This window comes from Aplidium turbinatum, chromosome 9 (genome assembly GCF_918807975.1).
Source record: "Aplidium turbinatum chromosome 9, kaAplTurb1.1, whole genome shotgun sequence".
Lineage (NCBI taxonomy): Eukaryota > Metazoa > Chordata > Ascidiacea > Aplousobranchia > Polyclinidae > Aplidium > Aplidium turbinatum.
Window position 1 is genome coordinate 9,117,069 of NC_137480.1, and position 24,538 is coordinate 9,141,606.

General features: G+C 37.6%; 2 protein-coding genes across 4 annotated transcripts; one reads left to right on the top strand and one right to left on the bottom strand.

Moving 5' to 3' along the window:
• Window positions 1-4,357: 4,357 nt before the first annotated feature.
• On the top strand, window positions 4,358-9,050 carry LOC145777316 (major facilitator superfamily domain-containing protein 6-like). 3 transcript variants are annotated; one of them, XM_082588668.1, is made up of 5 exons: window positions 4,358-4,598; window positions 5,184-6,289; window positions 6,629-6,809; window positions 6,961-7,128; window positions 7,510-9,050. In XM_082588668.1, exons 1-5 carry the CDS (start codon window positions 4,532-4,534, stop codon window positions 7,611-7,613), a joined length of 1,626 nt encoding a protein of 541 aa, XP_082444794.1. In that variant the 5' UTR covers window positions 4,358-4,531; the 3' UTR covers window positions 7,614-9,050. The 3 variants fall into 3 exon arrangements, with proteins under 3 accessions (XP_082444794.1, XP_082444795.1, XP_082444796.1); XM_082588669.1 differs by having other exon boundaries at window positions 5,184-5,299; XM_082588670.1 differs by having other exon boundaries at window positions 6,174-6,289.
• Window positions 9,051-10,954: 1,904 nt separating this feature from the next.
• LOC145776654 (major facilitator superfamily domain-containing protein 6-like) lies at window positions 10,955-22,497 on the bottom strand. The gene is made up of 5 exons (XM_082587886.1): window positions 22,434-22,497; window positions 17,845-18,959; window positions 17,046-17,226; window positions 15,733-15,900; window positions 10,955-11,031 (listed from the first exon to the last, which is right to left on the bottom strand). The coding sequence occupies exons 1-5, from the start codon at window positions 22,495-22,497 to the stop codon at window positions 10,955-10,957; spliced, it is 1,605 nt and encodes a 534-aa protein (XP_082444012.1).
• Window positions 22,498-24,538: the final 2,041 nt, after the last annotated feature.

Below are 24,538 nucleotides of genomic sequence, written 5' to 3' on the forward strand. Positions count from 1 at the left end.
CAAAGCCACGTACGACATCACCATTCAAAGCCAAATTTGATTTAAAGACAAACTAATGCTCAGACACGAGCTAGAGACGACGACGACGACGAAACAGAGTTCTGTTCATTTCAGCAGGCCATATTAGCCTTTATATACTGTAGAAGGCCGTAGACATTTTTCTTTGGAACAGCGTAGGCTACTGCTCTTTTTTGTTAAAACGTCTTACGTTAAACGTTAAACATGAGAAAAATCAAAAGCTACAGACGAAAGGGTGCCGCTCGGCAATCGACAGCGTGCCTGTAAGTGTCTTGCCAAAGACACAGCCACATGCTCTTGAGCGGTGTCGAACCGGTGATCTTTCGAACGTCGAACCATGGCATTCACCACTCGTTGTTGAAGGGTATAAATAAGGGTATAAATAAATTGATATTAGGAGTTTGAATTCAAAAAGTGATTTGTTAGTATACAGCTAGAAGTAGAGTAGTGGTAAGAATGCCATTAATTATTATTGTTAATTCAATTATTCTTACATCACAAACACAGGGCCATTGAAAGGTTAATTTGGCCTGGTACCAATGAAATTTCAGGGCATCTCAGAACGAACAAAACCACGAAATGCCTAACGCGGAGAAATGGCACTATAACGTGAAGTATACTGCCAGATGTCATCTCACCTGCAATTTAAAGAAAAGCCAATGCAAGATTAGAGTTAATGATAGTATATTATAATTTGATCGCATCTTTATTTTTAGTATATAAGTCATCGAAGATGGGTACCGCAGCGGTAAGCTTCACGTTTTATCAGCGCATGACAAGAAATACTAGTAAAATCTATTAACTACTGGGCTATAACCTTTGTGGAAAGATTTAGTTTTCTCCCAAAAACCAAGAGTTGTCTCTAAAATGAAATTCATTTGATATAGCCTAAATGCACAATAACAAAAAATGTGCTGCCTTTTCATCAACTTTCGGGTCCCCCGGAAACATGTCGGTAAATCATTGCGGGTCGTCCAGATTACCCAATGGACTCCTTGTCAAGTTTACTGCAAAGGAGTTCATGAACCCCCTTCAGATACAATATTGATCTGAAAGCAAATAAGCAGTTGTTGTTAATCAAGGATGGCTAAAGCATACCTGAGGTGACCTATAGGCCAGGTTGTTGCAACAAAATTATGAGAAAGTTGATGAATATGCTTATCTAGACAGTAGCTAGTTGCTTCACGTAATTCAACTGATCACTTTTTCAGTTAATCCTGATTATTCTGAGCATCGTTTGGTAATAAACTTTGATTATTTAAACTTCATTACGAACTTCCGCAGTGCTTCTGGAGGATCTAACAATAGCTTGCTTGCGCAAACCCACTTAAAACAACATAATGGGCTTTAATTTAGTCTTGAACGAAAGTCATTACATCGAAGGGGTAAAAAGATGATCCACTCGACCTTTGGGACTGGCAAAGAAAGTTTCAAGAATAAATAAGATAATTAACTATAAAATACTCATCGAAGTCAGCAGCCGAATAAACCACAGCTTGCTCAACTCTCTGATTATGCACTTTCTTGGTAAACATTTCGATTTTGACATTATAGGCCTACGATGTAAATAAAAAAGCAATGGCATTTTTCAAAATTGGTTTTCCTGATTTGGTCTAAAAATCACATCATTTCAAGCAATTTGTATCATTTTTCAGTGGCAATGATACACTCTTGAAACGTCCGGTTGTGTCAAGATCAATTTGGATGGTAATATTCCCGGCAACGTTCATAAAAAGTATTTGTGCTCTATGCTGAACACTGTTTTCGATTTCTAATCCTTGTTGAAACAATTGAAAATTGGATTGCTTCCTTCCTAAATGCTTTTAAATTTTGAAATCGTCTGGATTGCGTTTTCGTTCTTTTCATCAAAAACTTTATTTTTTTTAATTGTACATCACTACCTACATTGATGAATAGCATCATTACGAGTTGAATGAGCATCTTTTACAATCACATGCAAAGATTGACATTTTTCTCTATTGTCTTTACCCTGAACAGGGAATGGGATGGGATGGAATGGAATAGAAGACAAATTTTGGGATGGAAGATGGAAAATGTCAAGGATGGAAAGAAATGGAAGATCTTGATGATGGAATGGAAGACAATTTTCCATCATTCCATCCCAATTCCATCATTAACTTTTTAACGCTTTATCAAGACATGCAAAATATTACGTTGCTTGCTGAAATAATTCAATTTTCGGTTCGTATTAAACCAACGGGACTGTTGCCTGGCGCGTATTTGTCAAACCTACTGTCGTTAGGCAGAATTGACCAATCAGAAAGCAATAAACGATTCACACTTTTCCCAAGAGGAGGAAACTTCTTGACGTTTGACAGCATTCCATCATACGACACTTGTGTTCTATATTTGGAGATTCTCGTGTTTTTTTTTTCGAGAAGGCAGGTAAACGAAATAGATTTTGTACATCTCGAAACGAAAAACTACAATTGGAAAGTTGATAGAAAACAGAAGAAAAAAACAACAAAAAGCTCTCAAAAGTAAACGTTTGAAAGTATTTGCAACCTGAACAAAAGTAATGTTGCTTCTCAAGTATTTTCGCTACTTTTTTATCTTCTCCAACGTAGACCACGACTACTACAGTTTCTTTGCTACGTGTTTTCTTTCTGTATTTATAGAATCAATCTACGCTTCTAGTTCTAACACCAAACAGTACGTAGGCTAATCCTTAGCAAAATACTGCTGTTAAATTTTTAGCTTAAATTTAGTCTATAGTTTTTAGGTTTATTTGTGGCATATTTAACGCGGAGATCACAAAATGTGAAGATGGAAGATGGAAGAGATTTCTGAGATGGAATGGAGGATGGAAGAGATTTCTGAGATGAAATGGAGATCGAATGGAAGAAAATTTCCAGATGGAAGATGAAAAAAACGTCTTCCATTCCATCCCATTCCTGCCTGTGAAAATGGTTTCATAGGAATGAAAAATCTGAGCAAAGTGCAGGATCTTCTAATGAGTTTGCCATTGCTTTGCTACAAAATTTATTTAAAATAAAAATCTTATTCGCTTTTCCACATTTTGCAACGACAGTTGTGACACCTAGTATATAAAATGATTCACAGACAACAACACTTTAACAGCAAGCAAACTTCACTCTGTCAATGTTGTTGACCGATCCTGCGTCGGAGGCGTCTGGTCACAACGGTAAACCATAATCTCTTCGTGGAAAAATTGTAATATAAAGTTCCCGGATCCGTTCGTCTGTACGTAATGACCGAAAGAAACACTCCTCTGAAAACGTCTATTCAAGAATTGTATTTCTGTAAAATTAGCCTCAAGGCTGTCGAAATTAGAACGCAACACCGTACGCCACTAAAACTTGTCACTACAATACAAATTACTGAGATAAAGACGAGAATTTCGTCCAGTTGGCAAGCACTAAGCAAAACAGTTAAATATGCGACCAACTTTTCAAGCAACAATTTTAAAATGACGAGAATAGATTGCAATATTTCAAACGCACGTAAGCAGCTTCTGTGACGTAATAATGATAAGCATTATGAAACTATTCAAGCACCTGTTAAGTTTGGCTTACACCATATCTCATAATTCAAGATTTAACGATGATGTAATGTTTCAACAGCTGTGACAAAGGTGATGCAATCTTTGCTTATTTCTAGCAACAGCCCATGACGTAAGACGTCAGGTTCAGTAGACAACGGTTCTATGTGACGTTTGATTTAAAAATTGTCCGTAACAGCGTTCTGTATACAACTATACATGCATAACTTACAAGATTTTTTATTGATCTTTTAAAAAGGCTTTCAAAGTCTGAAATACAATTTTCTGCCATCAATCAAGCGTTGTGTGATGAAATAAGACATTAGCCTAGTTGAATCTCCCAACGTAGTCTTTAGTAAACAAAGGGCTACTTAGTGCCAGTAACGCTAACATAGCGGCGGAAATACGTGACGGAAATATTGTTGCATTAATGAGCACTTAAAATGTTTCACAAAGAGTTTGTTTGTATTAAGAAAAGTTTTATTGCTTTAAAAAGTGTTATTGGCTTTGAAGTGTTCCCAGAGTGCCACTTCATCTCGCCTAGATATGGTAAGGATCTTTTCAGAGCCGTACCCGATCGGGTAAAGATCTGGACGAGATAAAGTGGCTATCTGGGTTGCTTGTGATAAAAAGTTGATGTCAATCTAAATTGAGATATAGCCTATGTCAAGGGGTCTGTTAGCTTTTGATGACAAAAATAGCCACCAATTATGCAAGAAGGCCTATACTGTAGTGCTTGCATTTTTTTAAAAGTCATTTAATTAAAGTTAAAAATGTAAAAATTGCTTCAAACTAAAAGTGCGATTATGCAGATACAAAAATATGTGACAAAAATATCTTGCTTAGGCTAAAGGCTAAAAAATGGGTTGAAAACCGAGTAAAAATAAATTCAAAGTGCATAGAGAAGTCCTCCTATGGTAATCTTACAATTACCATACAACATTACAACAGTAGTCTAGTAGCTCTGCCTCATATTGTAATATTGATAAGATGGAAATATGCAAGATCAACATGAAGTTGCTTCCTGTCAAAGCACTTACCTTTTTCTTTTATGCTGGTAAGTGCAATTGATTTATGTTATAAACAACAGCAGGGTTTACAAAGGACTCGTTTCGTTTCTAGTCACACTTTTAGAGTTTGATTTCGTTTCGAAACAATTTTTTTTGTAAAGTGTTTCACTTTAAATTTTAAGCGGTTTTGTTTCGTAAAAAGCACAAGTGCTGTCGAGCCACTTTGCTTATTTGCATAACATGTTTACAATACATTTGTGCGTTTGCCATATAGGCTGCCAAGTGCCAGTGCCTATAATCTACAGTAGCCTACATGGTGGATTGGTGGGTTTATTAGGGTATGTTTGTATTTTCATCTCGACTCAAGCACTGTTGTGTTCGCGATGTTAGAAGAATGTTAATGAGTAGGCCTATGGTTTGTTTTGACGATATAATTACGCCAAAGTTGCAATTCTTGTATTTAGTAAATTATTTCACTCTTGAGCACGCTTTAACGATCACGTTTTGTCACTTCTACCTTTTTTCTGATCCCTGCTATTGTTATGGCAAGTAATATATTTCTGTTTGATTGTCGAAAATAAAACATTCAACTGAGAACTGAAAAAAAAACTAACCAAATAGTATGATTTTAGGTTGGGCAGGTTACAACCCATACAAGTCCTTATTTCACAAACAACTTGGCTTGTCCCCTAGGCAAAATGGTTTAATTCAAGCTGTTGACAAAATTGTGGGGATTTTTGGACAACCGGTCAGTGGTGCGATAGCGGATAAAGCAATATCTATCAAAATTGTGATTATTATTTGGTTGGTATTAAGTGCGACTTTTGTTTTCCCTTTGATTTTCATCCCTCCGGTGCAATTTCATAATTCAACTGTTAAGCTGCAATGTAGCAATGATGCAGCACAGCTACTTTGTCTTGATGAAAGGAATGCCGAAACTCCCTGTAACTTATCCACAAAGTTTTGTAGAATAAATGGAACACGAGATATGAAGTGTAAATGGGAAAGGAATTTACAGCTCCAAAAAACTTCTCACATATCGAGATTGTTAAGTTTGACGGTCACCATACAAGCGACAACATTCAGCAAGAAAATGTTTTTGAATGCATCATGTCCATTAACTGATAAAGACAAGGAAGTCTATGGAATAACATTTGCCTTAACACTTTTTTTAACAGTCGCTAGTTCAGTCTTTCTTTCTCCATTACCAGCGCTTATTGACGCTACTACACTTCAAGTACTTGGTAATGATCAAGTTAATTTATACGGTTATCAGAGACTTTGGGGTGCAGTAGGATATGGTATTGTGGGTCTTGTTACTGGGTTAACCATGGATGTTTTACGGAACAAAGAAAATGACTATAGTACCGCAAAAGACTTTCTTTTTGCGTTCGTTTGTTCGTCAGTGCTATTTATTATCACAGCTGCCACTAGCATTAAAATTGACATTGCAACTCCAAAAGCTCAAAATGTTTGTTTGGGAATGGTGGCCCTGTTCAAAAAGATAAAAATTGTTTTATTTTTTCTCTTTGCATTTTTTGCTGGTTGTGCATTGGGACTACAGTACAGCTTCTTTTTCTGGTTTGTTGATACATTACCTGGATCATCACGAACAATTTTAGGTCTTGCCATTGTTGTCAACGTTCTAGCTGAAATCCCAGTCTTTATCGCAACTGAAAAATTAGCCAAGAAAACAAGTTACAACTTTCTTTTGTCGTTCAGTCTTTTTTGCTTTGGAGTAAGTAGTTTTTTTTACATATTGATTTATTTCATGAAACCTTGTTATTATTATTATTTTTATTATTTATTTGCGTCAGACAAAGCAGCTGTCCATATCCAAAGCTGTTATAACAGAAGACAAGCAAAATGTCCCAAATAAATACGAATGATGGTTCACTTTGTCTCGTGAAAATAAACATCATGTTGCTTTTGTAGCCTAGCCTGTAGCCTATAGCCTTTTTCGATCGATTTCAAGGCATAAAGATACTTTTTAGTACAAACCAAGCCCTAAACTCTTTTCATGATAGAGTAGCCTATATTGGATGTGTTTAATTTTATGCATCTTGTGGCTCAACAGGTTCGTTTTTTGAGCTACACTTTGGTGAATAATGCGTGGCAAGTGCTCCCACTTGAAGTTTTGCACGGATTGTCATTTGCATTGACCATTGCTGCTTTGAATGCTGAAGCAGCTATTCTTTCACCAGAAGGAATGGTTGCTACCACAGTTGGGCTGACTCAAGCGATATACAGAGGAGTGGGTAAGAACACTTTATTACCCATCAATTCATAACCATTGATATTTGTTTTTAATTGGGAGATTTCCCTACGTTCCACATGTTTAGCAAACCCACATAGACTTTAGCCTAACCACCGGAGAATATCTAAAGGTTTGCTTCGATGTTGGTTTAGGGTTTACAGCCGGGGCATTGTTGGGAGGAGTAGCTTACAACACTTACGGGCCAATAACAACCTTTCGTGGAATGGCAATCATATGCGTTATAGTTTCAGTCCTTTACTTCCCAGCGATGAAACTAGAAGCCTACTGCAACCGGGCAAACTCCAATAAGACATCTGACGGTTTGTTTCAACAATGTATAGATTTTTTAAAAAGCGTGACTTTTACCTAAAAGTAATGTTTTAATTCGCTGTTCTTAATTGACTTTACAAGCCACGATATTTTTCCCATTGTTTTTGCTATGTTTAATGTTTTGTTTTATTTATGCCATTATTTTACTGAATTTAATGAATTGTTTAGTTGAATTAAAATTTAGCGTGTATAAGTAAAGCACTAATAAAGTCTCACTTAATGTATAAGAACGAATATTAAGATAGACTTAACATACATCAGCCTATGCTATGTAGACTACAGCCCAAAAATTATTATGAGTTTAGTAGCTAGATCAAATTTCAACATCTGAAAAGTTGTTTCCAACGATGTTTTTATATTATTTGTTTCAGAAAATCGTCATTTAATGCGATCAATGCCAGAAAACGAGAATCTACCTAGAGAAAAGAGAAGATATTGCTCCACTGATGATATATTTAATCATGAGATAGACTAAGTTCGCTTCTATCTTTGATTTATTAAGTTTTTTTCCTTGACCGTGCCATAATAGCATACAGCTTGTCACAAAAAGGCAAATAAATATGCAGCACCTGATAAGGACATTATTTCACAATTTTACGAAGTAAGTTGGTTGCGGTGAGATGGCGCAAAGGATAAGGCGTTGGCTTTCCAATTATGCAAACCTGGTTCGACTCCCGGCTTCAGCTGGCTGTTGAAAACAACGTTCACCTCTACTGAGGATGTAATAAATTGGGTGGGCGTAGTTTCTGAAGTAAAGGCGGCCGAGAGAAAGGAACTGGCCACCCTACTCTCCTTAGTGCCGAAGGCTTAGTACAATGAGAACCTTATCTTCTCATACTCGACACTTGAATCAAGTATGGGACCACCTTTACCAATTAACTTGGTGTAAAACAGTCTTTATTAAAACTACTGTATGAGTCGCGTCGCAATCAAACAGTGGGCCAATGAAGAGTTGTTTTTGAGACTACTTTAGTTATCTCGAGTAGCCTACTTTCTTACCCAGGTCAAAAGAATGACATGTAGATCAATGCATAGCAGCCAACTAGCATTTTTCGCCAAAGTTTGGAACAATGAATGTTTAACAAGTTTTCAGTGGTAGCCGATTTTTTTTGCTGTTCCAATATGAGAACTTTCATAATTTTAACTTTAATAATTATTTAAAGTGTGACATTATTATTGATAGGGAATGACAACGAGGCAATTAGGCTCTGATTTCATTGGCCTATATTTGTGCGAAAAAACGTAGGATATCCCTTACATGAAATCAATAAATAGGCTAGTGCACTTTGATTTAAATAAAACTTAACTTTCTGTTAAAGGCATACTAAACGAAATTTTCAAACGGGAATTAAGCATTAAAATGCGTAAACTGAACATTCAAGAATACATTTCCAAAAGAATTACCGAAAAAAAATTGTTTTCAATGGCACTGGCAAGGCCCAAAGTCCAACGTTTCATTTATTTTTTCAAAATGACCAAAAAGTGCAAACACTGCTCGAGAATACGTCACTATCGACAGCAATAACAAAAGCCACGTTACCACTTCTGATGTTTCAACATCAGATCTGATGTTTTGAGCAAACTGTCTGATGTTTTGATGTTGAAATCTGTTGTTTTGATGTACATACATACATAGCCTACAGTTAAATCGCCCGCAGTAACAACGATTGCGCGATCAACTGATTGCTCGCCTATAGTGACTTATAGACTGTACAGTCGCACGCTTCGCTGCTCACGCCCATTCTCGTTTTGAAAGCTCTGACAAAAGCGGGCGCGGAATGCTGATCAGACCACAATGGGGCAAAATTTTATTGAAAATCGTTTTATGGTAGCATGTTAAACACAAAGAACGTGTACAATCGCCAAGTCAGGTTTTTCCTTTAATATCTCTTTAATAAAATCTTTAATTTTTGTTCTATGCTATTTGTTTGCAACAAATCTGATCGTACCTAGAATAGTAAGAGTGGTGCAAGTGGTGCAGATAGAATTATTGGTAGTTAAGTTCCTCTGCAAAATGCAAGTCTAGAAATGGCATGTATTTTCTGCTAAGTTTTAGACAACGTAGCCTAAGTAGGCTATAGCACGTACAATATATAGTATAACATGTTACAATCAGTTTGACCTATTTTGGAAAGTATTGGCAAAACACGAAAGCAGCAAATATCATAAAAGAGGCTCTTTTTATTGCCCTTGGTTATCTACAGATAAATTGGACAAAGTTTTGCCATCATCAATTGACAACATGCATCATAAAGACACAGTTTGTTAACGTAAAGTTAATGAAGTCAATGAAAAGGATAATATTTAGGATTTGCTCAGAAGCCTGAGTATAGGTCAGTGTTTTTCAACCTTTTTTGAGCCACGGAACACTTTATGCAAATAATCTGACGGAACACTAAACGAAATTTTTTAATGATACAATAAAGTACACATAACAACAACAATTTTTTTATTTAATAAAAAAAGCCCAAGAAGTTAAAAACAGTCAGATTTTTAAAATCTGGCTTCAAAAAAATGATTACCCTGTCGGTCACTACTGCAGCATGTACACTCGACAATGATATATTATTTGCAGATAATAATTAATTTGTTTTCAAAATTTTTTTATAGACCAATTAGGTGAAATTGGATAATTTCACACGGCACACCTGACGATCTCACACGGCACACTACAGTGTGCCGCGGCACAGTGGTTGAAAAACACTGCTATAGGCTACAAAAGATAAATTGCTTTGGTTAAGAAGATAAAGATACAAACTAGATGCCGCTTTATGTTTGGAGCACTATCGGTGTGCGTGTGTGAACTGCTTATCTACATCACAACATGATTGAACAAGGCGGAAAACTATGGTTGCTCCATGGTGAATTAGTAGCCTACCTTCAGTCTATTCTCAATAACAAAGTATTTCTTTCCGGATTATAATAATAATAATCGTGTTTTTATTTGCGCCTATTGCGATAACATACAATACACTACGATCGCAGATGCAATACAACAGACGAAGTTCCCTTATTTTGGCTTGCCATTGAGTGTCTTTGCCGAGACACAGCTGCGTGCTCTGGAGAGATGTCGAACCCACGTCCTTTCGAAAGTCGCGCAGACGTTCTCACCACTCGGCTACGCAGCCGACAAATATATCAAACTATATCTAACACAGGGGTTTCACTAAGCATTTCATGCAGAAACAGATGCAAAAAATATTGAGTTATTGCCTCCAATCGTGAGTTCAGTTGGTATGATTGTTTTCTAAAATTTCAAGGATATGGAATCGTTGAAACGCACCGCTCCTGCTAATAAATTTAAGGAACTTATTTATATCGACGACGGAAAAAATAATAACCTTGCACTTTTCACTTGACCAAGGCAAATTCTATTTTGAAGTAATTTTGTGTACTTTGTCTAACTAAGTGCTCATACGGTTCCCCGGCAGCCGATTGTAACAAGAATTGAAAGCGATAGACACCGTGTTTCGTCCATAAGTCTAGGCTCCTCGGTAGGCTATTGTAAAGGTAAAGGTGAGTCCCATACTTGATCCAAGCATCGGGGGACGAGAAGATAAGGTTCTCATTATACTAAGCCATCGGCACTAAAGAGAGTAGGGTGGCCAGTTCCTTTCTCTCGGCCGCCTTTACTTCAGCAACTACGCCCACCCAATTTATTACACCCTGGGTAGAGGTGAGCGGTGTTTGTCAACAACCAGCATAAGCCGGGAGTCGAACCAGGATTGCATGATTGGAAAGCGAGCGCCTTACCCGCTGCGCCATCCCGCTGCGCCATCCCGCAGGCTATTGATGCACCTCTAATTCTGCCACAAACTAACCGCCTTTACTAGACATTTCTTTTTGTGATGGTTCAACCGTTTTAGATGTTTGAGATAAGAACTGGATTTTTTCTGAAACAAAGGTACAACAAATAGTTATATCTTTTCTATTGTTATATAAAAAAAATTATGTTTAGTCAGCAACATTGAACGTTCTATCATTGTCTACGGACGCATCCACGAAATGAAGGCAACAAAATACAATTTAGATAAAGCAAACTTTAAAAATTAGCTCATCGACGAAACAACTTAAAATTTTTATCTAAACAATGAAAACTATTAATACTACAAAAAGTGCTCAATGCTAAGCAAAAAAGCAAAGCAGAGCGAATTAAATCAAATATAGTTATAACCAGTGGTGGATTTGCAGAAGATTAGCTTCCGGAGCGCTAGTTTTTTTACTGTGGGAACGTTTAAAAATTACGTAGCCTAACGCCTTCGAGGGGAGGGGGGGTTTATGCAAAGCGTCACATCAGGGGGGAGGGGGTTCAAGCAAAACGTTACGTAACGCTTTAGAGTACGGAATGGTAGTTTTTTGTGCTGAATTCGTAGTGAAAAAGCGTTACATGGGGGAGGGGGGGGTCAAAAATTCGGAAAAAAAGCGTTACGTAATATTTGAACGTTCCCTTTCCAAATGCGCTAGGTGCCGTAGAAGAAATTCAGAAATATGTCTTTATAAGACTTTGAAACAACACACTTGATGTACCTAAAACGTTGCTAAAGTTGTAACAGAAGTGATGAAAGCAGATGTCATTGTGACAGAAGTGGTTAAGCTAACATTCTGTATACATAGATCAAGCACTAAAGTTGCTCCACAAAACGTCTTCTTTATTGATTACCCAGCATACAAGTCGATTTCATCAGATAGCCGAGACAAAAACATGTCACGCCAAGTTGTGTCAATTTGAAAAGAACAAATATTGCCATGCTATGCTAGTGTCTTTTATCACGAAAGTATTCATCCGCGCGAGTGTTGCCAGGCGCCATGCTAATGAATTAAAACTTGAAACAGTTGAGAGTACGGTAGGCTAAACAATTGAATTAAGATGACTGCACTGCAGAATATTGGTTGATGACGAATACGAGACAGCAGTCGGTACAAAGTAATTATCATGGTCAATAGATGGTATAGCGTTGTTCAATGCAAATATTCATATTTTAGTGAAACAATAATACAAAAAAATACAAGTTATAGCCTAGAAAAAAAAAAAAAATTTGTTTTTAGTTTTTTCCACTTTTGATTTTTGATTTTTCAAGTTATAGCCTACAATTTTTAAGACACTTATACACTTATCGTATTCAAAATCATAAAACCTCTGGCGACTTCGGGTCTCAATTGCCGGGTTACGTCCATGGCGTAATCAGGATCCAACATAGCCTACTTCGCTGGTTAAAAATTTCGCAGTGGAAGACGGATCATTCGTATAAAGAGTAAACTTGAAACATCAGTTACAGTGTGTAGAGAAGCACCGTCAGATGTCAGTATGAGGTTCATTTGTGAAAATCCGCGCTCACACTCGCTCGATGAAATTGGAAGGGATTATAATGACGTTATCAAATTTTGAAGACTCTGGGATCTTCTTTTCGTAGTTATATATTCACGAAGTCCTCTCACAGCAGCTTCGCGTTCATCTAAGCGCAATCTCTTTGCCACTTCAATGATTTCGTTTTCTCGTTGTGTCATTACTGTGTCCTCTGGCCAAATAGTTGAATCAAGTATTTTTCAGCTGTTAATAAATGACAAGTGTGTTGCATTCAACAAGCGATCTTGGATGGAATTTCCTAAGTGATTATACACCCTTCTCTGTTGGGTGGAAAATACCACCCTTTGGTACGGTGGAAGTGACCATCTTTCCCAATAGGCTATGGGGTGGGAATGAAAAAGTAGAAGTGGAATTTTTAGACCACCCCTAGAAGTGGTTAAAACTACACTGTTTGATTTACACTGTAGAAGATGCGGGGATTGATTAGCGGGCTGTTTCTGAAATTGTTTACATGTAATTCTACACCTTTGAACTCTAAGTTTTTTTCAGCATCCTTAGCAATGCCATAATGTCGTCCGGGTTCGTTCCTTCGTGTTTCAAATAATTTTGCAAGATTATTAATTTTGTTATCTGCATCTCAAATAGTATAGCCTACATGCTCTGTTTTACAGTTCAAGGCTTAGGCTATTTTGGATAATTGTTGCGAGTATTCGTAGCTACATCAAAGCCAAGTCCAACAAGAAATCCGTGGATGTTATCTTCGACAAGAGTCCTTGATATTTCGCACGTTCCTGAGAATCTTTTGTGTCGCTAATAGTCCCCTTTTTGAAAAATTCGACAAGTGCTGGGAAATCATTCCAGACGGCACTAACTGTGCGGAAACTCGAGGCTACCCAACGTGTGTCCAGTAGGCCTACCCTTCCGATTTTCAACAACTGCACTTCAACAGCCGCTGCACATTCACCTAATTCCCTGCTATTGTTAGGAGAAGCGTGGTAAAGGCTATAGCGTTTGTCCATAAAAGATCGAAGTCGATTCAAATTACTGACTGATTTTACAGCATGACGAACCGATAGTTCCAATCTATGGTTGCACAATACCACACCACAATGTCTGGAAATTAATCACGAAGCCATTTTGCTACACCATTTTTGCAACCTATCATCACAGCCGCGCCATCACATACAACACCAATCAAACAAGAAGATAAAAATGTTGTAGACATGCCATATGATTTTAGGCAGCTTTTCAGGGAATCATAGATGCCATTCGCCGTAAGAATAGCGAGCTCAACAAGACAAATACATTCACAGGTTCGCTTCCGTCAAGACTGGTACGAAGATTTATTATCAGAGTGAATACCCGATTTAACGTGGTCGACTCATCAAGAATAATATATACTTTTACTGAACAGGGCAAAACATAATAAGAGTATAAAATATTTGAGCTTTCGGAACGCCGTTCCGGAGAAGTCAATTTTTTGATCGAGCTTCCGGAGCGACGCTCCGGACCGCTCCGGCTGAAATCCAGCCCTGGTTATAACTATCTACAGGGCTGTTGACAGGATTTCTCGGGCCCGGTAGGCTACCAATTTATTTTCGGGCCCCCTTCATCGACAATGTTATGAATATAAAGGTTGCGTACAAAATATATGTATTCAGAATTAAAGAGTGGGCGAAAAAAAAATTCGTGGTTAGGGAATTCACTATACCCGAAAGGGGGCCCGGTACTTTACCATCTGACGACTGAAGTGGCTGTTTTAACCTCTGACGGAAATTTCATTAGATCTGATTATATTAAGATATTGATAATGTTTGAAGTCGCAGAGAATCTTTTAAATCCGGGCCCCCTAACTATTCCGGGCCCGGGTCCAAAAGTACCACCTAGACCTCCATGTCAACGCCCCTGACTATCTAAACCAGGGGTCGGCAACCTTTCTTCAGTCGCGGGCCAAAACAAAACTGCGCAGATGTCAACGGGCCGTACAAGTTTTCCATTTGCACTTCCGTTTTCTTTACTTTTCATAGTATTGTTAAAATTGGCGTTCTTATCAGAGTATCTCCATATTTAGCTACTATAGGCTTATATAGATTAATATAAAGAAAATTAGTAACAATTGGTAACGAAAAACACCAAGTACTTTATTTATTGACAGCACAACATTAATGTGATATTTGATGTTGTTTCCTGCTAGAAAGTTTCTGAAGGTCAGGTAATAGGTTGGATGAGGCAAGAATCATAACATCTTGCAAGTGGTCATCAGTAAGTTGTGTTCTCAACTTGCCGTTAAATATACGGTTAATTGACTATTACTAACGCAACTCATGTAGCCTGCAACTAGCATGCAGTAAATAGGCTAATATAACCGGACTTCAAGGTGAAACTGCCAAGTACCTTGATGCTACCTTCTGCAAGCTTAAGCTAAATTTTGCCCCAAACCTAGTTTACTATAACAAAGCGACCCGTGATCGATAGGTCGCGGGTACAAAGGCGCTTTGTGATAATTTCCTATGCTTGGTGGATTCTAACAAGCAGCAAATTCTTCAAAGACAAGAATCACTTGTTGAAAAAAACGGAAAAATGGAACTGGGAGTAAATTATAACTCTAAAAAATAAAGTAATTTAAAAGTCTGGACCGGCTGTCACTAAAAAGGCCAATTCCTGCTTCCTAAGCTACACATATTTCTAAATTATCAACCTTCAAACAAACTAATTCTTAAAACTTCAAATCTATCAAACTATCTGTCAGGCCTGCAACGTCGCTCTCTCTAAAATGCAGTTCGCAGAGAAAGAATATCAAGGAAATTCAAAATGGCGACAATGCCCTAACTAAGCATTGTTGCGGCATAAGTACACAGGCTACGTGATTACAAGTGAGCGTTACGGATAAATATGGAAAAGTAAAAATTGCGAAAGTTTTACATAACATTTAGTAATCTTAATTCTGTTATGTAAAACCAAATGGCAGCATAAAATAATGGGATGTTCGTTTTGGCCCGCCAACTACAATTTGCAAAAATGCTGCGGGCCGGATAATTTTGCTTGGCGGGCCGGATCCGGCCCGCGGGCCGTAGGTTGCCGACCCCTGATCTAAACCCTTGACAGCCTGTTTCACTTAAATGGATCATCAGAAGGTTCTCATTCAAATAGAATTGATTTAATTTGTTCTTATTCAAATAGATTCTATTTGAATAAGAACCTTCTGATGATCCATTCAGGTGAAACAGGCTGTCAAGGGTTTAGATAGTAACAACTATATTTGATTTAAAATTTTTATCAGATATTCTACCTTTAGCATTTTCTTGTTGATTTTTTGGATTCAAGTTTGCTTCTGCTTTTACCGCTGCCGTATATAAGATTGATACAACAACGCATATGATTGCCATTCCACGAAAGGTGCTTTTTGGTCCGTAATAATTGTAAGCCACTCCTCCCAACAAGGCTCCAGTTGTGAAGCCTAAACGAGAAGGCTTTAAATTGCCTCCGTAGGCCTACTGGTGTTGGTCGCTTCAAATACAATAGGCTTTGTTTTCTTGGGATTTGTTCGACTCACCAGCCTGTGTTGGTGGCAAACCTCAAACAGCACAGCACATCATAAATTATTGTCCAATGCTTTGACCTGCGTAGCATGTGAAACTCATAGACCCTGCTATGAAGACATTGTACCAGTTGCAGCAATTGGGAGATGTTGCCTGAATCACTGCCTCACAAGCACAAAAGATGAACGAGAAGGCGATGTAGGATGGTAGGCACTTTAACATAGGACAGTTGTCCGTGCGAACCAGCTACCGCCATTGCGCCGCGGCGCATTGGTTAAGAAAGGTAAGACAATTTTCCTTATAAACTCAATTGATTACAGTCATTAAGATCCTTCTTGCACTCAGTTCAGTTGCAGAAGAAGAAAGAACATTAGCAGAAGATGGGAATCAAACCCACGCAATCGAAATGACTATTCCCTTGCCCTAACCTTAACCCATTAGGCCACGCTGCTTGTGGCTATACATTCACTTAATTTTCTTTGTATCAAAAATCTTTCGAGTACCGGTAGATCGGTCAGAATATCACGTGCTGAGTCGCATGACTGAAACAGCTGATTCGCAAGGAAAACTGTCCTATGTTAAAGTGCCTATCATGTAGGATAGTTGAGTTTAATTTTGTTTAAGGTAGAAGCATTGGCTTAAAACTATAGCCTACAACTTTGTAGGATACAAAAGTAGGGATATCTAAAGAAGGGGATACGGGTAGTTGAATTAACAAGTGAGTATGAGCATTCATTGAATATCCATACCTGGTTGTAATAGTGCAATGCAGGTTGTCATAACAAAGTTTATTAAATTACTATATGTACCAATTGTCATTTTACCATAAACAGAGATTATTTAAGATATATAGAAGCCCTTCTATTGTCAGACGTAATAAAAGCCTTCGCATCCCCTTCTTTAGACAGCCCTGTACAAAAGTATAAATGACGAAAGTATAAACATATGCGATAAAGTGCCTATAGTGAAATGCTGTCTACTAATGTAGGCTACTACAGTACTACAGTATAGTCTTGGGCTATATCAAAAAGTAATTGCGTTAGACATGAAACATTTTAGTTACCGAATCCTCTATAAATTGATTGTGTGACTCCAACTGTTGTAGCAACCACGCCTTTTGGAGAAAGTATGGCCGCTTGGGCATTCAATGCAGAGATTGACAAAGCAAATGAAGGCCCATGTAAAGTTTCGAATATAATCACTTGCCATGCATCTGTAATCAGTGAATAGCCAATAAAGCGAACCTGAAAAAAAAGCGCAAAAAGGAGTCATTAACTTGACTTCATAAATCGTTCATGAATACAGCAATAATCGAAATTGTTGAACTGAACATCGCTTTTAAAATAAGAACTAAAGCAAACAAGTAGTTAGAAATACCAGATGCACAGCTCACCTATAAGACCACCTACCACAACACAGAATGCATACTGAACTGAGCTTGTTAGCCTGTTTCTTTCTAATGTAAACAATGGGACACTTATGCAGGTTGGTTGATTTCGAATCTTTATCCTCGAACTGACAAAGCTTTTGCTTGTTATATAAAAGTTATTGTAATATAAAATTCCTGGTAGTTTCACATTGGCCTACTTGTAGAGGCTCTTAACGAAGGGTCGCTCACCAAGATTGAGAGAATAAAGTTGTCCGATTGTTGTTGCAGTGCTGTTGCCAGGAAATCCTTCCATCCACTACATGCCGCTGAATGGAGAGCAGTCCTGAAATGCGTTGCTTAAGTACACACCCTGAAAATCGAACCAGCGTCGTTTAATCTTGAGTCGGGCACTTAACCACTGAGCTAACGGGGCGAACGGATGAATAAATATAGACTATATTTGACAGACAGTTAAACCGTTAAAGATTCTCACCCCATAGCAGAAAAGGCCAAAGGACAAGAGACAGTTGTAACTTGTTTTTTTGGCCAATTTTTCAAATGCAAGAAAGAGAGGAATTTCCGTAACAACGTTAGCAACTAGAGCAAGACCAAGAATGGTTTGAGATGATCCTGGAAGTGTAACAACGTACCAAAACAGAAAGGAACTCTGTAAACCGATTGCACAACCCGAAAAGTATACTATAATGAAAAAGAAGACAACTTTTGTTCGCTTAAAGAGAGGCATTAAACCAAAAAGAGTTCTCTTAGCACCTGGACTGGCAACATTAACTTTAAAGCAAACTGCAGCTGTAAGTAAAAATAACACGGACGAGCACACAAACGTGAAGAGAAAATTTTTATCGGATGTCTTTCTGTCTTCGTTTTTGCTTATGACATCGGTTATCAAACCAGCAACAAGGGCTGTGAAGCCATACCCTACAGCTCCCCAAAGTCTTTGAAAACCATATTTATTAATCTTGTCTTTACCAAGAGCTTGAAGTCCTGTGGCATCGATCAATGCTGGCACTGGGGCAAGAAATATTGAAGTAGCAATGGTTAGCAACAGCATCAAACCAAAGGTTATGTCATACACTTCAGTTTTGTTTTCACTATTAAGTTGACAGGATGTGTTCAAAAACATTTCAGTTTTGCATGATTTCGTTAATGAGATGTTTGTAGTTTGCATGCAAAGAAAGGATGAAGCGTAATTTCTCTTTGCAATCTGCGAGTTGTTGTTTAAAATTGAACAGACAGTATTTTCGGTTTCTTCTTTTTTTGGGTGTTCGGAAAAATTGCACCGCATTCCAGTATCCAAGATATCTACGCATATTAACCGTGTTGTATCATTACAACATTGCATTTCAAGAAATGCATTTTGGAGTTTGACAGAAGGCACAAAGATTATGGGAAAAATGAAAGCAGTGCTTAAAATCATACAAACAATCATCACAAGTTTAATGGACTTTGTCTTATCAGCAATCGCACCGCTAACCGGCTGTGTGACAATTCCAACAATTTGATATACAGCTTGAATCAATCCATTTTGTGCTGACGACAAGCCAAGTTGCTTTTGAAATATTGGTTTGTATGGTGCATAACAAGCTAATCCTGAAATAAAAGAACAGTGTAGATACGTGCCGGTAAAGATTATAAATAACCATAAACGGTATAAACTGTAAGTAGCTTTACAAACATGTGAAGTTGTAAACAATTTAGATAGGATTGACTCAGTAGAAGAAAAGTTTGTTTGTTAGGCTACTCCAAATGTTAAGCGGGGTAAGTTGGACTAAACGAACTTACACTCTATACGCAGGGGCGCCGGAACGATTTTTGACTGGGGGGGCAAGATTACGAAAAAGGGCACTTTTGTTTACTAAAAGGCCAATTTTTTTTCAAGTTTTAAGATAAGACATAGCGATAATGCTAATCTATCAGCTCACTACGTAGGCTATTGAGTAATGATAGCCTACAAGTGTCCGGTATACAAAGAGCATCATGCTATGTTATAATGATGTAACCTACTGTCAAGCCTTAAAGCAGCCTGCGGCTATGGCCGTTAAGTAGTGCTTGAATTACCGCCGGTGCTACCTCCTCAATCGTCCAAGTTTGGCCACCGGTCTCTTCTAGCCAATTATTTAATTTCGCAATAGAATGATCGTGGATTTACTGTCGAAACTATGTAGTATCAAAGAGTGACGCAAAATTAGGTCAGCGCGTCATAATCGCCACTGTTGCATTGTGCGGGAATGTTTGTTATTGATGGAATATATCCATCTGCGATCACCAGCGCTGTAAGTTTTGTTTGTAATTCCCGACGTTTATCTTAACAAAGTCTTAATCCGAAGTGCTAATTTACATCGGCTGGCAATATTGTCGTTTTTATGTCGATTCGATGTTGTCGGACATTGAATCGTTGTTAAAAAGGAGAACTAGGTTAGTTGACATCCGAGGGGAAAACATTTTTTGATCATATTTTGCAAAATCATGCTTTTTTTAGTAATGTCCTTCACATCATTAAAATACTTATTTTATTACCTTGCCGTCATCGTCAACACATGTCGAACGTTGTTTTTCGTTGCTAAAAAGAATTCTAGGGGAGTAGCGAACTTCTAATCAGCCTTGGAGACACTCGTGCGAGTGTCGTTAGATGGTCCCGCAGTACTGGATTACAATCCCGATAAAGCAGTTATTGCGTGGTGCAACGATTCTATTGTAGGACGTCGTCCAGGCCCAGACTTCAACAACGCTAATGTGATCATTTTAGCATTGTTGCAAGTTTAATTCTATTTCCTTGTGCTATCGTTGTTTTTTATTTTGTATTTTGGCCTCCAAGCACGCAGATTTGACCGCCGAGATGGAGCTCCCGGTAGGCTACGATGGCTGCCAAAAAAAACAAGTTTTAAGGCCTGTAGGCTTACTGTGTTGCAAAATTTTGTGCCGTAAGTATTATTTTGAGGCAAAAATGAAAGATTATAATTAGGCTAAAAGCGAATAGCAGAAATTGTTTTATTGCAAAATGTGCAGTAAGCTTACATGACTTTAAAAGGGCACCATTGCCCCCCCTGCCCCTCCATGTGCAGAAAAATTGAGGGCAGGGGGGCATTCGCCTCCCCTGCCCTCCCGCTTCCGGCGCCCCTGTCTATACGTATACCGACGTGGTGATTGGAAGCGATTGAAATTGGGGGAATGTATTCGACCACCAACAAAACATAGATAAACACAGCAGAAATATTTCAAACTACTGCCCATCTCTAAAATCAACAAAAGATTCTCCTCAGTAGCGTCATTCCGAAAATAAGTTATAAGGTGCTTAAACGTGATGCTGCATCAGCATCATCTGGGAATAGGATCAACAAGAAAGAAATTTTACTTTCTCGTTTCAAAACTCACATTTTGTTTTCTTTACAGCTCATGCTTTTATTTCTTCCTTGTTAATTGTACTGTAGCCTATAATACAATTTTGGTAGTGAGGTGACTTTAAGTTAGCCCTTCTCAAGTAACGAAAATAGTAATGTAAATGTAAAATCAGTTATTTTCGTTACTCGAGAAGGGCTAATTTGAGTATGGCCGAAAACGTGCGTAATTTATAGTTTATGTTCAGTCTAATGCATGATGTTAAATGCCGTGTGGTTGCTTGGTTTTATTTGTCTATATAATTGTAGTAGGAAATTAAGTAGGAAATTGGTCAATCCAAAGTATTAAAGTAGGCTACTCAGCTACGTTACGGTAACCTCAACTTATTTGAGTAACAATAGAGGAATGACGCAACTTATGTCTTGTATATTACAAGAGAAGATAAAGGCTTGTATATGTCTGTGGTTGAAGAAAGTGACCTCTTTACCAAAATTGTATCTATATAATTGTATACGGGAATAGTTTACCTTTCCGAAACCTACGCTTTTTTCTTTACAGCTCATGCTTCTTTTTCTTCTCGGTTAATTCTATGTTCATGTGTAATGGTTTATCTCATGTAAACGTTAGAACATGACCATCGATTGAACAAAAAAAAGAGGCATAAGATGTAAGGAAAAATCCATAGTCTTTTTTTCTTTTGATTTTGTGCTTCTTTTTTTTTCTTTGCTAAATCGATGGCCATATTCTAATGTATATCTTTGTGCAAACTTACTATACGAGATATCCTGGCATACCTTAGCTGGAAAAAGAAGTTACAGTAGGCAACTATGCATGTCATTAAATTAATTGGCAGCGGAATTGGCCTGCTTAAGTAGGAAATTGGTCAATCCAAAGTATTAAAGTACTCAGCTACGTTACGGTAACCTCAACTTATTTGAGTAACAATAGAGGAATGACGCAACTTATGTCTTGTATATTACAAGAGAAGATAAAGGCTTTTTAGAGTTCCAACGTACAGTAATTAAATCTACTGCAATTAAATCTCTATTCTCGGACTGACAAAGCTTTGATAGGTCATTCCTGGTAGTTTCGCATACTTGTAACTTAAAGGCTCTTGACGAAGTGAAGTTTTCGATTGTTGAAGTGTTGTTGCTGGGGATTTATTCCATTCATTAAATGCCGCTAAATGGAGAGCAGTCCTGAAATGCGTTGCTCAAGCGCACACCCCGAGAGTCCAACCAGCGCCGCGTGATCTTGAGCCGGGCGCGTAACCACTGAACTAACGGGGCGGACTAAACGGGTTGTCAAATAGGCTACGAAAGGTAGTCGTGGAAGATAAAGCGTTGTTCTGCTACAAATATGCCAAATCGACTAACAACAAACTAAATCTAACTGATGTCAATTTTTTTCGGTGAACCAGCTCCCAACTCCTCAGGTGGTATACACTTATTACTTCTTCTATGTATGTAGGCCTATTGTTTACGTTTAGATTGTCCAATAACCTATCCATTCTCTTTTAGAGTTTTGTTTCGTCGAAACAATACTGTGCCTTCTCTAAAGTTTTTTTTTGGATCCGCTACAGCCAGAAGCATTGCAACAACAAATCTCCATTCTTTATATTAAAGCTATTTACTTAGAGGACATATAAAACGAAAATAATAGTAGGTTTGGCTGTTACAGAAACAGACCAGTTTTGTATAAGTTAGAAATAAGAAATAGCCTACTTACCAGCATAAAAGCAGAAGTTGAGCGCTTTTAGTGGAAGTAATTTCACATTAACTTTGCAGTTCATTGCAGTATACTGTATTTCAAGCAAATACACAAGGACTTCAAAATTAGGTTAAATTTGTATCTTAACTTAGCTTACTTAAAGGCTGCAAAAAAATAACAAGAGTAATTTAAATTAACTTGATTGATTGATAGAATCTTTATCCTCGGACTGCGAAAGCTTCTTGCAGAGCTTAATCTTTAACTTAGTGTGGATTGAAAATGTTAGTTTTTATTGCAATAGGCCTATATACAAATTTTGTTAAAATAACATTTTTTTTATCAATGCTTAGGCTATCCCAAATATCCTTTAATTGCTGCTCAATCACCTTGACATTAGTGTCAGAGTGCTCCGTGCATTTATGTAGGCAATATCCAAGCAGAAAAAGTTGTTTTTACACATTGTTTCAACGATGGTGAACATTAACATTTACTGTTGGCGTAGGAATTGCTGTCGTTAAGATACGAATAACACATAGGCCTACAAGGATTATGATACAATCTTATCTGAAGAGTTTTTAACTGAATAAGACGCTGATAAAGCCGCCTGGTGTCCAAAAGCTTTATAATTTATATAAATTTTCAAATCTGGCTGACTTTATTCACCTATATAATCTACTCTTTCATATCTTGAAGGTTTATTAAAGAAGCTTGCACCTGTTAAAGCTTATAGAGATAAAAAATCAAAAACAGCGAATTCTAAAAGTTCTCTTCCGGTGTAACTATCCATATCTCCATGGCGTATTGCCGCTTCTACCATTTTCTAGACCTCTGCCATCTTTGCCAGGTATTGTTTTCACTGTCATGGTTAAGAATTAAACTTAACTGATTTGCCGATTAGATTAGCCTATACCTAGTCTACTGTACCAACAATTAAGAGCGTAACCACTTTTATGGAAAGCTACAGCTAGTAACTGGCCCTTATTTGATTAAGGTATGACATGTAAAGCAAAACTTCTAAGTTTCTCTACGTCTCACTGGCTACTGCAAGGACTCTATGTTATTTAACATCTTTAGTTTTTGTAAGCTAGTTATTCCAATTCCAACTTTTGCAAATTTAAACATTGAAAAGCATGTCATGTCCGAGGACAGTCATGTTGTACGGTAAGGCGTATGCTATTAACTTTCTGTCAAACTGGAAAATGTGTCTGTGAATATTGGACGCGTGCTACTCTTGAATAGGCCTATATTAATTATTAACTTTTATGCAACAGTTATCTACTGATCCGTGCAAAACTAGCGACAAAGGTAAAAACATATTTCATTAAAAGACTATTAATTTTTAGGAAAGGTCTGTGTAAATACCTTTCAAGCCTCAAACCCAAAACTGGAAAAATGCTTTTCGTACGCTCCAACCGATAAGATGAGCCCATGTAAAATGGGGCTTTGATATTTGATAATATGTTGAAACTGTCACAGACCCAACTTCAGCGGAAGATATCTTTGTTGTCTAAATTTCAAATCAATGTTTTGCCTTATCATAGCTCTATTTGTTTCCCATTGCTTATTTTAGTGACAATCTTAGATAGCTTACAACTGGAATTGAGCATTCAAGTTGAAGAGAGCAACTTCTCAATTTCTATACGGTATCATTAATTCTAATGACTGAAAATAAGATCCACTCGGAAAAAATATAATGTGAACATCAACTTCTCTAAATGAGCATAAAATTCGACGTAGGAAAGGGGTTTGACCGTTACCTCTGTTATCTCGGAGGTGACGGTTTGACCCGGTAGCCAGGTCACTTCAAAGTTTTTAAGAATATTTTTACACCTAGAGACCATTGGATTAAAGTACTTCATATGCACAACTTAAATACTATTTTGACAGTGATTTAAGATAGGCGCACTTTTTCTTTTGTCTAAACCGAAAAGTCTTTCTAAACCAAAAATTTGTAGCCTACTTTTTCGTTCCTAAAATAAAATAAACTGCACATAAAATGACAAAATAATCTTAACCCAAATAATAATTCCGCCCTATAGCTCAGTGGTTACGCGCTAGGCTCAAGATCAATTCAGCAACGCATTTCAGGATTGCCTCCATTCAGCGGCACCTAGTGAATGGAA

Coding starts and splice junctions, on each gene's coding strand:
- LOC145777316 (XM_082588668.1), top strand. CDS start 4,532: ATGGAAATATGCAAGATCAACATGAAGTTGCTTCCTGTCAAAGCACTT. Junction 4,599..5,183: donor TACCTTTTTCTTTTATGCTG/GTAAGTGCAATT, acceptor GTATGATTTTAG/GTTGGGCAGGTTACAACCCA. Junction 6,810..6,960: donor AGCGATATACAGAGGAGTGG/GTAAGAACACTT, acceptor ATGTTGGTTTAG/GGTTTACAGCCGGGGCATTG.
- LOC145776654 (XM_082587886.1), bottom strand. CDS start 22,497: ATGAACTGCAAAGTTAATGTGAAATTACTTCCACTAAAAGCGCTCAAC. Junction 17,227..17,844: donor TTGGCCTTTTCTGCTATGGG/GTGAGAATCTTT, acceptor CTTTTTTTTCAG/GTTCGCTTTATTGGCTATTC. Junction 11,032..15,732: donor TCAACAAGAAAATGCTAAAG/GTAGAATATCTG, acceptor CCTTTGTTTCAG/AAAAAATCCAGTTCTTATCT.